The sequence below is a fragment of the Cricetulus griseus genome, chromosome 6, assembly GCF_003668045.3.
Source record: "Cricetulus griseus strain 17A/GY chromosome 6, alternate assembly CriGri-PICRH-1.0, whole genome shotgun sequence".
Lineage (NCBI taxonomy): Eukaryota > Metazoa > Chordata > Mammalia > Rodentia > Cricetidae > Cricetulus > Cricetulus griseus.
This window is the reverse complement of record NC_048599.1, coordinates 57,560,066-57,574,146: the sequence shown is the minus strand read 5'-3', so window position 1 is coordinate 57,574,146 and position 14,081 is coordinate 57,560,066. Positions and strand designations below refer to the sequence as shown.

The following is a 14,081-nucleotide window of genomic DNA, read 5'->3' as shown; positions in this document are numbered from 1 at the left end:
ATCATTTGAAAACAGCAAACATGTTGAAAGTGACCTTATAAACAACAAATATCTTCCATATATGTTGGAAACAGCATATGGATATTGCTTAATAACACTACGTTTGCAGTACTGAGCACTTTGGGGTCATTTGGAATCAGTTGGGGTAAGTATCCCTTGTAAAACTCTGTGAAAGATTTAAAGTATCCCTTATTCCTTCCCCATGTAATGTTTTCTGTGCTGTCCAACAAATACAGAACAAAGTCCTTTATTAAGAATAAGACACACAGCAAGAGAGACAGGCATTAGGTAGGTAGACAGATAATTCAAGAGCTATAAGCTACAGACAAACGGAAGACACAAGCAGAGAAGTGGAAGCCTGCGTTGGTGGCGTATGCCTTTAATCCCAGCACTTGGGAGGCAGAGGCAGGCGGATCTCTGAGTTCGAGACCAGCCTGGTCTACAAGAGCTAGTTCCAGCACAGCCTCCAAAGCCACAGAGAAACCCTGTCTCGATAAACCAACAACAACAACAACAACAACAACAACAAAAAAGAGAAGTGGAGAATTCAAACTCAGACTCATTTAAGGTTAAATTAACCCACGGGAAACTGCTTAATTTCCTTACTTTGTGTCACAACAGCTCATTTTGGGGCCTTTGAGGCTCTTTAAATAAATGTGTTTAATTGATACACACTCCAAAATATTATTTTAATTTGATCAGTCTCTAAAGACAACTAATAAACAACAGGAAAGAAAAAGAATGGCAAAGAAATTAGATCAAAAAGTCAAGACAACAGGATTTTCATTTCTTTTTGTTTTGTTGAGCTGGCCTTGCTATGCAGTTCAGGCTGACCTAGGGAGCTAAAAATGTTCCTGCATTAATTTCTAGAGTGTAGGGGTTATAGGTATGAGCCATCATGCCTTGCTAGAAATAGTTCTATATTTTTAGATACAAGATAGATGCAAGAAGATAAGTTGCATATCAATATAGTTATTACTTCGGTGTATGAGTGTAGGTGTGTGTGCAGAGATTATAGGAAGACCAGAGGTCACCTTGGGTGTCCTAAGGTGCTGTCTACTTTGTTTTTTGAAATAGGGTGTCTCATATGAACCTATGGCTCCCCAATTAGGGTAGGCTTTCTGGCCAGCCAGCACCCTGGACCCAACTGTGTCTGTTTACAAATTGCTTTACTGTCAGGACATTTAAATGACTTCCTAATCCCTTCCCTTAGAATTTGTTCCTTTTTGTGATTGGAATATTCTATCATTAAATTTTTCTTCTCTTTCTTTTTTAGATTTATTTATTTATTATGTATACAGTGTTGTCTGCATGAAACTTTGGAGGCCAGCAGAGGGCACCAGATCTCATTACAGATGGTTGTGAGCCACCATGTGGTTGCTGGGAATTGAACTCAGGACCTCTGGAAGAGCAGCCAGTGCTCTTAACTGCTGAGCCATCTCTCCAGCTCACATTAAATTTTTCCTACAGGTAGTTCTAAGACGCCCCATCCCACATTACTATACATATTTATTTTAAAATTCCTTTGAAGAGTAGGTAGTGGTAGCATAAACTTGTAATCTCAGTCCTTGTGAGGCTGTGACACAAGATGACATTTGAGTTCCAGGCCAACCAAAGCTACATACTGAGATCCTGTCTCAAAAAATAAAGCTAAATTCCTTTAGAGTGACATTTAACTTTAGCATGCATATTCTTCATTTTATTGATTGTTCATTGCCCTCTTCCCCCTCCTGAGGTGTTGGGGATCAAGTTCTTATGCATGCTGGGCAAACATTCTAACAATGAGTTACATCCTTGGTTCTTGCCTCTTACTGATTTATAATTGTGGACATGCTATTTTTATCACTGAAAATAAAGATGATGATTTTCTCAAAAATGGTGATTATTTACCTATTTACTTACATGTATATATGAGTATTTATTTACAGTATGTATGTGAACATTTATGCAGGTATCCGCTGAGGTCAGAAAAGACCATTGAATACCTTAGAGATGAAATTACAAGGAATTGTGAGCCACCTGATGTTGGTGCTTGCTGGAAATAAAACTCCAGTACTCCATTCAAAGTGAGGGAGGAGTGATAATATGAACAAAGAAGTCAAGATCATGATGGGGAAACCCAGAGAATCAGTGAGAGATCACTAGTCTGACTCAAGTCTGACAAATGGGGAACCTGCATAAGACCAAACTAGACTCCCTTAATATAGGTGACAATGGTGCAACTGGGACAATATATGAGGCCACTGGCAGTAGGTCCAAGATCATAACTCTAATGAACAAACTAACTTACTAGAGCCCATTCTGTATGGAGAGATACCTTGCCCAGCCTAGACACAAGCAAGGTGGGGGATGGAGAGGTGCCTTGGTCCTGCCTCAATGAGATGATGAGACAGACTTAGTAGACTTCCTAGAGGAGGCCTTACCCTCTCCGAGAAGCAGATGGGAGGTGGAGGCTGATCAGTGGAGAGAGCAGGAGGAGACTAGGGAGGGGGAACTGGGTTTGGAATGTAAAACATAAATTAATAATAATAATAATAATAATAATAATAATAATAATAATAATAATAAAAACTCCAGTACTCTGAAAGAGCAGGAGAGTGACCTTAAAAGTTGTCTCTCCAGCCCCCAAAGATGGTGACCAGAAGAAATAAAATTATATAGTAAGATCATACAGTATCAACCTTAGTTAGCAATGAGTATTGTCTTATGGCTACTGCAGATTCAATCCATTAAAAATAATATCTATGCTGAGGCAACGGCTCAGTCAGTAAAGCCTTGCCTCACAAGCACAGATCATCACTTTGATCACCAGAACCTATGTAAGAAGAACACTTCGCTTGGTGACATGCACTTACAATCCTGGCACAGGAGAAGAAGAGAGAAGGATCCTTGGGCTCACTGGCCAGTCAGTCTAGCTTACCTGATGAGCTTCAGGCAAATGAGAGACCCTGTCTTAAAGGGCATGGATCACCTAAGGATGACATTCTAAGGTTGCTATCTGATACCGGCACACACACACACACACACACACACACACACACACACACACACACACACTTCAAAAATAATATTCACCACTTTATACCAATACAGGTCTTTAATTCTAGAATTCCACGTTTCTCTCAAGTTTTCTGTCAGTTATTTCACTTCAAACCTTGTCCTTACCCAGTCCAGCCAAATTCCTTCCTTAATTCTGCTGTTGCATCCAGATGTATGGGCTTCCTCTAATTTTAACTTCCTCCCATTTAAACCTCTTCAATTAGTTCCAGAATACCATTACCCAAAACTTTTCAAATATTCCCAATTATCTAAAAAATAAAAGATCCTGTATTTTGGGGCTTTGTGAGATGGCCCAGTCTAACCAAGTACTTGCCACACACCAAGTTTAAGTACTAGGATTCACATCTAAAAGCCAGGTGGGGCAGGAGTGTATTTCTCCCCCCAGTGCTGAGAAGGTGCAGACAGGTTGTTCACGGGAGCTTGCTGGGCAGCCAGCCTAAACTATGTGGCAAGTTCCACTCAACCAGGAGACCTTGACTTACAAAGAAATAAAGCAGAATCTGAGGAAGGACATCCCCTAAACTTGCTTTCTAGCCTCCTCACTTCTGTGCACATGTAGCCCAGACCCTTATAAGTAACTAACTCAACCAAACATTGCTATTCTCAGCAGAGACATCTCTTTAGATTGATGGAGAAATAAAAACATTTCAAGACACAAATTTAAACAATTCATGACACCTGAGCTGGCATTGCAGAAATTGCTAAAGGAATACCATACATATGAAAACAAGAAAGACAGTTTCATCCGAAAGAACACATCCTCTTCTATATCAGGAAAATAAACCAATAGCCAAGGGAAATCAAGGAGGGCCAACACAGGAAGTCAGCAAGCCCCCAATACTAACAAGTGAGGGAATGGGAACTATCAGTAATTCAGCCAACCAGAACATTAATTATAGAACACAGGATTTTTCTCAAAATTTCATCAAAAATCCCTCTCAAAACAACCTTAAGTAGAAAGGTCTCCATTAGCCAATTAAAAGACACAAATAAACTGACTAGTTTATAAAACCAAAGTCCAATTATCTATTGTCTCCAAGAAACACACATAAACAGGAAAGACATTATGAAAACCGAGCCAAATGATAGAGTGAATGTACTAATGGAAGCCATAAACAAGCTGCCTAGCAACACTTACATCTTATAATGCGGACTCCACACCACAACCAGACAGAAGAGAAACAGTGCCACTACATTGTTGGGGAATATTATTTTAAGGTGTGCTACTTTTTTTTTTATGCTGCATCTGTTTAACTCTGTGAAGCTGTGTTTACTGTGCCTGTCTGAAACACCTGATGGTCTAATAAAGATCTGGATGGCCATAGTGAAGCAGGAGAGAGAAACAGGCAGACAGGATGAACAAGACAAATATGAGAAAAAATCTGGAAGAGGAGACATCTGGCAAAAAGAGAGGAAGGAGGGGGACTTCAGGGGCCAGCCACCCAGCTACACAGCTAGACACGGTGTAAGAAGGAAAGGAAAGGTAGGTATACAAGGGTTAGAGAAAGCTAAAAGCCCAAAGGCCAAATCTAGATGGGATTATTTAAGTTAAGAAAAGCTGGCAAAATCTGGCAGTGGTGGTGCACACCTGTAATTCCAGTACTCAGAGGAGGCAGAGGCAGGTGGATCTCTGTGAATTTGAGGCCAGCCTGGTCTACAGATGGAGTGCCAGGACAGTTAGGGCTACACAGAGAAACCCTGTCTCAAAAAACTCAAAATAAAATAAAATAACACTGTAATCATTACAGGGTAGTTGTCCATCAACTAACTCATTTGGGCAAGTCTGTTGCAGGCAGCTGGATTTCATCAGTAAGTGTTCAAAATCAATACAGTATGTCATTTCCTAATAAATATACTGCATAAATGCATAAGAAAATACATGTAAATGCTAACATAATAATTAAGAGAAGTCCCTACCTGACAGGAGACGAACCAGATGTTTCTGTATCAGGACCTGAGGACAGGTTATCCTCTGTGCAATTGCAAACTGCATTAATGCTTTCAGACCATTATGCTAGATTGTGAGAAAGGTAAGATAAAATGACAGGAAAGAGTTAGGTCAGGACAAGCAATAACCAATCCTAGCCTACTACACATTATATACTACATATTATTTACAACACCCTCCCTTTGTATACCTGGCTGGCCTTCAACTCAGAGATCTTTCTGTCTCTGCCTCCCAAGTGTTGGAGTTAAAGGTGGGCACCATCATCATGCCTGGCCACAATATTCTCTTTTATTATTGTGTTTTGGTCTTTTGAGACAGGGCTTCTCTGTATAGCTCTGTAGACCAGGCTGATCTTGAACTCATAGAGATCCACCTGCCTCTGCCCCTCAAGTGCTGTAACTAAAGAAGTGTGCCGCTACCACCACCACCGCCGCCGCCACTGCCACCAAGCTATGGGTGTCTACAGCAGAACCTAATAATATTCACTAGTCTATGATGGTAAAGCATCTGTGAGGGGGAAACACAAGAAGTGTCTGAGTTTAGGGCAGGAAGCAACCAACTCATCTGGAATCTATTTGAATTACATTTAACTATGAAATTGAGAAAATTCTGTAAAGCACATAGCACTGACCATCATATTTTCTGAAACTACAGCATGCCCCAAACCCTTTCTTTACAGAAAAGGGATTATATGTGTTTTAGTGGTAAATAAACTACAGAATCCCCTTTCTAAAAAAGTACCCCAGAAACCACTGAAATCTATTGGAATATACATACCTGCCTATTTTGAAGTGCTCCAAATAGAGGTTTTCCTTCATCTCCCAAAAGGTTTTCTTAAAAAAGAAAATGATAAAAAGTCCAGAAATATTACAAACTCATAAGTTTTGGTTGTGGGTTTGTTTTTTAAGATGGGGTTTTACTATGCCGCTTATGATGGCCTCATACCATCAGTACATTATCCTGTATGTATGATTTAAGTCTAATAGGTTTGTGAGAGACTTTTTTCTTTGGTTTTTTGAGACAGGGTTTCTCTGTGGCTTTGGAGCCTGTCCTGGAACTAGTTCTTGTAGACCAGGCTGGTCTCGAACTCACAGAGATGCGCCTGCCTCTGCCTCCCGAGTGCTGGGATTAAAGGCGTGCGCCACCAACGCCCAGCCTTTTTTGTTTTTTTTTGGTTTTTTTTGTTTTTGTTTTTTGGTGAGAGACTCTTAAAATCTATCCTGAGACTAAAGCAATTAAGTTTTGGAGAAGAAAATGTATGCATGTTACTCAAACTAACTTATGACATAGTGTATTAATACAAAAAGGAATTCAGTGATAAAAATGTAGTAGTCTTCATTAAAAACTGTGGCCAATGGCATGGGAAACTGTGGTCAGAATGTAAAAAACAAAACAGAAAACAAAACAAAAATCTGTGACCAAAAAAAAAAAAAACAAAAAAACAAAAAAAAAAACAAAAACAAAAAACCAACGTATTGAAGAAGAGAAAGGTAACCTGGCTTGGATAAAGATGATGTGAAAGAGACACTACATTCTACGTAACGCCATGCTCACTTACAAGCCTCAGGGCTTGCCACCTTTGCCTCTCTCTGGAAAACTTGCAATGTGGCAAAGCGTTTGACCTAGTTTTCGTGATCTGTCTGTCCTGACCACCTCAAACTTCCTCTTCAGTAACTTTTTGTTTGTTTGTAACTCTGGTGCTATTTTCTTGTTCTCACAGTATAAAATAACATTTCTATGAAATCCTGAGTTGATTCCTTTTGTTTACATTTACTCTTTATCTAGTGTTGTTACATCTACCACTGTTTGACTACAGTGCTTAATGCTATCCTTCAAAACACTAACCAGTCACACAGGGCTACTATGGTAAGTGTAAGAGATAAAAATATTAAAAGTTCTCAGGCCACACTAATACACTGAAATACTAGAGGTCCTCAAAAACAGCAACCGTTTCCAAGTTATCACCAGCAGAGCAAAATGTGTACCATTTTTAAAAATAGGCTATACCAATTGCCTGGATGGTGAAAGCACAGGTGCTCCAGGTCATCATGGGCACTCGTGGATCTAGCTCATCAGGAGGCACTTTCAGTCCAATTCTGAAAATTGTTGTGGCAAAGAGAATGACCATTTCCTTGATACTATTAGAATACTTCACCCTAAAAATGAAATAAAAAGAAATTTTCACAGTGTTTTAGGAAAAAAAGGGCTGCTTCCTGAGAAACGGAAAGCAACAGAAACAATTAATTCCTTTTGACATTGTGTGTATTAGTTACTTTTGTCAATGCTGTAACCAAATAGCAGACAAAAAGCAACTTAAGGAAGGGAAGACTTTTTCCAGCCAGCTCACAATGTCAGACGTATAGTTCATCATAGTGGGAAGGCATGCTAGAAGAAGTAACCTATGGCTTTAGCAGTAGAGTGTGAAGCTACCTGTTCACATACGCCTGGGCCAGGACACAGAAAGGGGAAAGCCAGAAGGTGGTTAGCTTTCTCCCTTTTCCCTTGTTATTCAGTCATTACCCAGCCATGGGATGATGATGTCCACATTCAATGCGGAATCCCTCCTCAATTAATCCTCTCAAGAAAAGCCCTCACTGGGACAGGAGAGATGGCTCAGAGGTTAAGAGCCCTGGCTGTTCTAACAGAGGATACAAATTTGAACCTCAGCATCCACATGGAGGCTAACAGCCATCAGTTACTACTCCAGGCCAGGGATCTAAGACTCTCTTCTGGCCTCCACAGGCACCAGACACACAGTCATACATGAAGACAAAAACACTCTTACACACAAAATAAGAATTATTATTTTTAAAAAGATGACAGACAAATCCAAAAGTGCACCTCATTAATTTCATAGGTGTTTCTTAATCCAACTTAGTTGACTATAAAATTAAACATCAAAATAAGTAGGGTGTTCTTTGTCAAACTAGAGATCAAAACTTCTGTAGATTTATTCAGTAATAAAAATAGGGAAAGTAGGGGCAGGAGAGATGGCTCAGAGGTTAAGAGAACTGACTGCTCTTCCAGAGGTCCTGAGTTCAATTCCCAGCAACCACATGGTGGGTCACAACCATCCGTTATGAGATCTGGTGCCCTCTTCTGATGTGCAGATATACATGGAAGCAGAATGTTGTATACATAATTAATGAATAAAATCCTTAAAAAAAAATAGGGAAAGTCAAACTAAAGGTAGAAAAATCTCTTACAAAATGGCAATGGTCCAAACATCTGTACAGCAAGAAATGCAGCAAATGAGCACCTCTAGGAGAGTCCAGGCCTCACCCAGGGGCAGACAAGTGCTGATGCAGATACTCAAGTTACATACAACGAACATATCTTGTCCCTATGCCATACAGCAGCCTTAAATGCTTGGGAAAAGATTCAAGAACCAGGGAAAAGAATTAAGTCGAATACTAAGGTGTAAAAGAACCCTTTAGTGACTTTTTGCAAAGATTATCTAAAGCTGTACAAATAGGGGTAGCAGATCCAGAAGCTAGATGAGTATTCATTGAATCTCTAGTTTTTGAAAATGCTAATTTAGAATGCAAAAAGGTGCTTGGGCAGTTAAAGATCAGATTAGCACCAATGGATGAATGGATCCTGCACACAGCCAATGTAGAGTCTTTTGACCATAACACCAAGGTTTGGGTGGGAGAATCGATTTCCAAAGGTTTGAGGAGACATCAAAATATCAAATGTTTTAAATGTAGTAGAATAGCCGGGCGATGGTGGCGCATGCCTTTAATCCCAGCACTTGGGAGGCAGAGGCAGGCAGATCTCTGTGAGTTCGAGACCAGCCTCGTCTACAAGAGCTAGTTCCAGGACAGCCTCCAAAGCCACAGAGAAACCCTGTCTCGAAAAACAAAACCAAAACCAAAAACAAAAACAAAAACAAAAAACAAAACAAAACAAAAATGTGGTAGAATAGGCCATCTGAGAAGAAATTGTAGACGAGGCATTCCTAGAAATAATACTTCTTTTGGGAATAACCCAAGTAGAAGGCCCCAACCTTCTGGATTATGTAGAAGATGTGGCAAAGTCCAACATTAGACCAATGACTAGATCGACAAGAGACAAACAAGACAACCCTTTACCATCAGGAAACTCCTTCAAGAGGCCCCCATATCGAAATTGGTACAGTCATTCCCAGTCACCGTGGAGGACAATACCCCCCAGAAAAATTAGGAGTATATTGTAAAAAATTACACTGTTCTGGATAATAGAATAGCTTTGGAGAATGAATCAAAAATTCAAGGAAAAAAAAATGGACAACATACATTTCGGCAGACTTCTATAAATGACCAAAAACCAAAACTAAGAGTACAAATCAATAATGTTATACTTGAAAGATAGTAGACACAGGTACGGACATCACCATTATCACTATATAGAATCTTGGCATCCAAGATGGCCTCTTCAGGAGGAAGATGTTCAATTCTTAGGGATTGGAACCAGGTAAAACAAAGCATGAGATGGGTTGAATGTATAGGGCTATAAGGAAAAAGAAGAAGGCTGAGTCCATATGTGGCTAATATAGCAGTAAATCTATGGGATCATGATCTGTTGCAACAATGAAATACCCAGATTAACATTCCTCCAGTATCAGATATGAACCATAAACAAACTCATGTTTGTGGAAAAAATATTGTAAGGCACTATATAAAATAGATACTGACCATCCAGGCTGTACAAAACAGAATAAAACAAGTGCAGAACTCATAGAGGGACCAAAAGCCCTTCCCTTAAAGTGGTTAACTGAGAATCCTGTCTGGGTGGGGTAATGGCCTATGACTTCAGAGAAGCTAAAAGATCTAAAACAGCTGATTCAGGAACAGCTAAATGCTGGACATATTGAAGAATCTACCACCCCCTGGAATTCTCCTGCATTTGTTATTAAAAAGAAATCAGGAAACTGGGGAATGCTTACAGACCTGAGTCACTAATACAGTAATTCAACCTATGGGCTCCCTACAGCCTGGAATGTCATTGCCTTCTCTATTACCTAAAGAATGACCTATTATGGTTATTGACTTAATAAACTGTTTCTTCACTATACCTTTACAAGAAAAAGATAGGGAAAAATTTGCCTTCACAGAACCTACTTACAACAATTCTCAACCTGCTAAAAGATATCAGTGGAAGGCTCTCCCACAGAGAATGTTAAATAGCCCTACCCTATGCCAATATTTTGTATAGAAGCAGTTGGAAATAATACGTAAGCAATTTCCTCAATCTACTTTACTATTACATGGATGACATTTTATTTTTTATCTTTTTGTGGTCTAGTCTATTTGGTGTTCTGTAAGCTTCTTGTACTTTCATAGGCATATCCTTCTTTAGGTTGGGGAAGTTTTCTTCTTGATTTTGTTGACTACATTTTCTGTACCTTTGAACTGTATTTCTCCACCTTCTTCTATACCTAGTATTCATAGGTTTGACCTTTTCATGGTATCCCATATTTCCTGGATATTTTGTGTTAGGAATTTGTTGGACTTCAGATTTTCTTTGGTCGATGACTGTATATCCTCTAGTGAGTGTTCAACACCCAAGATTCTCTCTTCCATCTTTTGTATTCTACTGGTTATACTCACATCTGTAGTTCTTGATCGTTTACCCAGCCTTTCTATTACCAGCATCCCCTCATTCTGTGTTTTCTTTATTGTTTCTATTTCAGCTTTCAAGCCTTGAACTGTTCAAATAATTTCCTTCACTTGTTTGGTTGTTTTTTTCTTGGGTTTTAGATTCTTTAAGAGATTTGTTTATTTCTTGAAGTCCCCTTGCCACATAATAATCAAAACACCAAACTTACAGAGTAAAGAAAAAATATTAAGAGCATTGAAAGAAAAAGGCCAAGTGCCAACTAAAGGCAGTCCTATCCAAATTACACCCTTAATAGAAACTTTGAAAGCCAGAAGGTCCTGGATAGATGTTCTACAAATGCTAAGGGAACATGAATGCCAGCCCAGACTACTGTATCCAGCAAAGCTTTCAATCACTATAGATGGAGAAAACAAGATATTCTATGATAAAACCAGATTTAAACAATATGTATCTACAAATCCAGCCCTACAGAAAGTACTGGTTGGAAAACTCCAACCCAAAGATAACTACACTCACAAAAACATAGGAAATACACAATCCTACTTTACCAAACACCAAAAGAAAAAGTAGAGAGGGGAAATCCACACACAATAACACCACCACCAACAAATCCAAAACAAACAAGAATCAACAATCAATGTCATTAATATTCCTCAATGTCAATGGTCTTAACTTGCCTATAAAAAGACACAGGCTAACAGAATGGATACGAAGATAAAATTCTGCTGCATATAAGAAAAACATCTCAACGTCAAAGACAGACGTTACCTCAGAGTAAAGGGTTGGGAAAAGATTTTCCAATCAAATGGACCCAAGAAACAAGCTGGTATAGTGATCCTAATATCTAACAAATTAGATTTCAAACTAAAACAATCAAAAGAGATGAAGAAGGGCATTTCATACTCACCACAGGAAAAGTCCATCAAGATGAAGTCTCAATCCTGAACATCTATGCCCCAAATACGAAGGCACCCACATTCATAAAAGAAACATAACTAAAGCTCAAATCACACATAAAACTTCACAGACTTATAGTTGGAGACTTCAACACCCTGCTCTCACCACTAGACAGGACCACCAGACAGAAACTAAACAAAGAAACAAAGGAATTAACAGAAGTTATGGCCCAATTTGGATTAACAGACATCTATAGAATATTCCATCCAAACACAAAAGAATATACCTTCTTCTCAGTGCCACATGGAACCTTCTCTAAAATTGACCACATACTCAGCAACATAGCAAACCTCCACAGATACAAAAAAAATTGGAATAACCCCCCCGTATCCTATCAGATCCCCGTTGTTTAAAGTTAGAATTCAACAACACAAATTGTAGAAACCTTACAAACTCATGGAGAGTGAACAATGTCAACTGCACCATTCCTGGGTCAAGGAAGAAATAAAGAAATTAAAGACTTCCTAGAATTCAACAAGAATGTAGACACAACATACCCAAACTTATGGGACACCTTGAAAGCAGTGCTAAGAGAAAAGTTCATGGAACTAAGTCCCTACATGAAGAAACTGGAAAATAGTCACACTAGAGAATTAACAGCACAACTGAAAGTTCTAGAACAAAAAGCAGCAAACTCACCCAGGAGGAGTAGATGCCAGGAAATAATCAAATTGAGGGCTGAAATCAATAAAGTAGAAACTAGGAAAACATTACAAAGAATCAATGAAAGAAAGAGTTGGTTCTGCGAGAATATCAACAAGATAGACAAACCTTTATCAAACTAACCAAAAGTCAGAGAGAGAGCATGCTAATTACCAAACTCAGAAATGAAAAAGGGGGCTATAACAATGGACACTGAGGAAATCCAGAGAATCTTCAGGTTATACTTTGAAAACCTATACTCCACAAAATTCAAAAATCTAAAGGAAATGGATAATTTTCTGGATAGATATCATTAACCAAAATTAAATCCCTCATGAACATTGATGCAAAAATACTCAACACAAAACTGGCAAATCGAATCCAAGAACACATCAGAAAAATCATCCACCATGATCAAGTAGGCTTCATCTCAGGGATGCAGAGATGGTTCAACATATGAAAATCCATCCATGTAATACACTATATAAACAAACTGAAAAAGAAAAACCACATATCCATCTCACTAGATGCTGAAAAGGTCTTTGACAAAATCCAACACCCCTTCCTGATGAAGGTCTTGGAGAGATCAGGAATAACAGGAACATGCCTAAACATAATAAAAGCAATATACAGCAAACCAACAGCCAACATCAAACTAAATGGAGAGAAACTCCACTCGATTCCTCTAAAATCAGGAAAAAGACAAGACTGCCCACTCTCTCCATGTCTCTTCAATATTGTACTCGAAGTTCTAAGCTAGAGCAATAAGACAACAAAAGGAGATCAAGGGGATATAAATTGAAAAGGAAGATGACAAACTTTCACTATTTGCAGATGATATGATAGTTTACATAAATAACCTGAAAACTCTACCAGGGAACTTCTACAGCTAATAAACACCTTCAGCAAAGTGGCAAGATACAAAATTAACTAAAAAGAAATCAGTATCCCTACTATAAACAGAGGATAAATGGGCCAAGAAAGAAATCAGAGAAACATCACCGTTTACAATAGCCACAAACAACATAAAATATCTTGGGGTAATGCTAACAAAACAAGTGAAACACTTGTATAGTAAGAACTTTGAGCCTTTAAAGAAAGAAATAAGCTACCAGAAAATGGAAAGATCTCCCATGCTCTTGGATAGGTAGGATCAACATAGTAAAAATGGCAATCTTGTCAAAAGCAATCTACAAATTCAATGCAATCCCCCACTGCCGTGGGACTAGGCAGGAAAGAAACTCCACTTACAGACAAGAGAAAGAATGAAAAGGTATAAAAAGTATTTCTGCATTGATTTTGTGTGTGTTTATGTGTGTGTGTGTGTGTGTGTGTGTGTGTGTGTGTGTGTTTCCTCACTCCTAATAATACCAAGCACTTGGAGTGATAATTTATCATTTTCTTTTCTTTTTCAGACAGAGTTTCTCTGTGTTGCCCTGGTTGTCCTGGAACTAGCTCTGTACACCAACCAGGCTGACCTTGAACTCAGAGAGATCTGCCTGTCTGTCTCCTGAGTGCTGGGAAAAAGGCATGTGCCACCACCACCTGGCAATTTATGATTTTATAAATGTTCATTTTTAACAAGTATTCGAATAGCAACAAGACAGTCAATATGAAAAAGGATTAAGCAGAAAAAATATGCACAAAATAATACCTCCTTTTAGACATTATATATTTTTCAAAGTATTTCTTATAACTTTGAAGTAGATTAGGACATTTCACTTATACATGAAAAACAAAATGAGGGTAGAATGACATAAAGAAAACCACAAGGCAAATTAAATGTAACATTAAGTGAAGTCTTAAAATTCTGATCCTCTTGTAGCTTTGTTTTTTACCTTGAGGCAGGGCACATCCTCAGAGGAGAAATGTG

The 14,081-nt window shown here is 38.6% G+C and overlaps 1 protein-coding gene across 3 annotated transcripts in view; it reads right to left on the bottom strand.

The window, feature by feature from the left end:
• The window catches only part of Ubr1 (ubiquitin protein ligase E3 component n-recognin 1), a 123,726-nt gene that overhangs the window by 19,398 nt on the left and 90,247 nt on the right, over positions 1-14,081 (bottom strand). For all 3 annotated transcript variants that reach the window (XR_003486564.2, XM_027422093.2, XM_035447131.1), the window contains 3 exons: positions 7,016-7,164; positions 5,786-5,841; positions 4,978-5,074 (listed from right to left, as the gene is read on the bottom strand). Coding sequence is in view for 2 of the 3 variants with exons in the window: in XM_027422093.2 (XP_027277894.1) it covers positions 4,978-5,074; positions 5,786-5,841; positions 7,016-7,164 (302 nt within the window). In the remaining variant the exon portion in view is untranslated. The remainder of the gene's footprint in view (positions 1-4,977; positions 5,075-5,785; positions 5,842-7,015; positions 7,165-14,081) is intronic.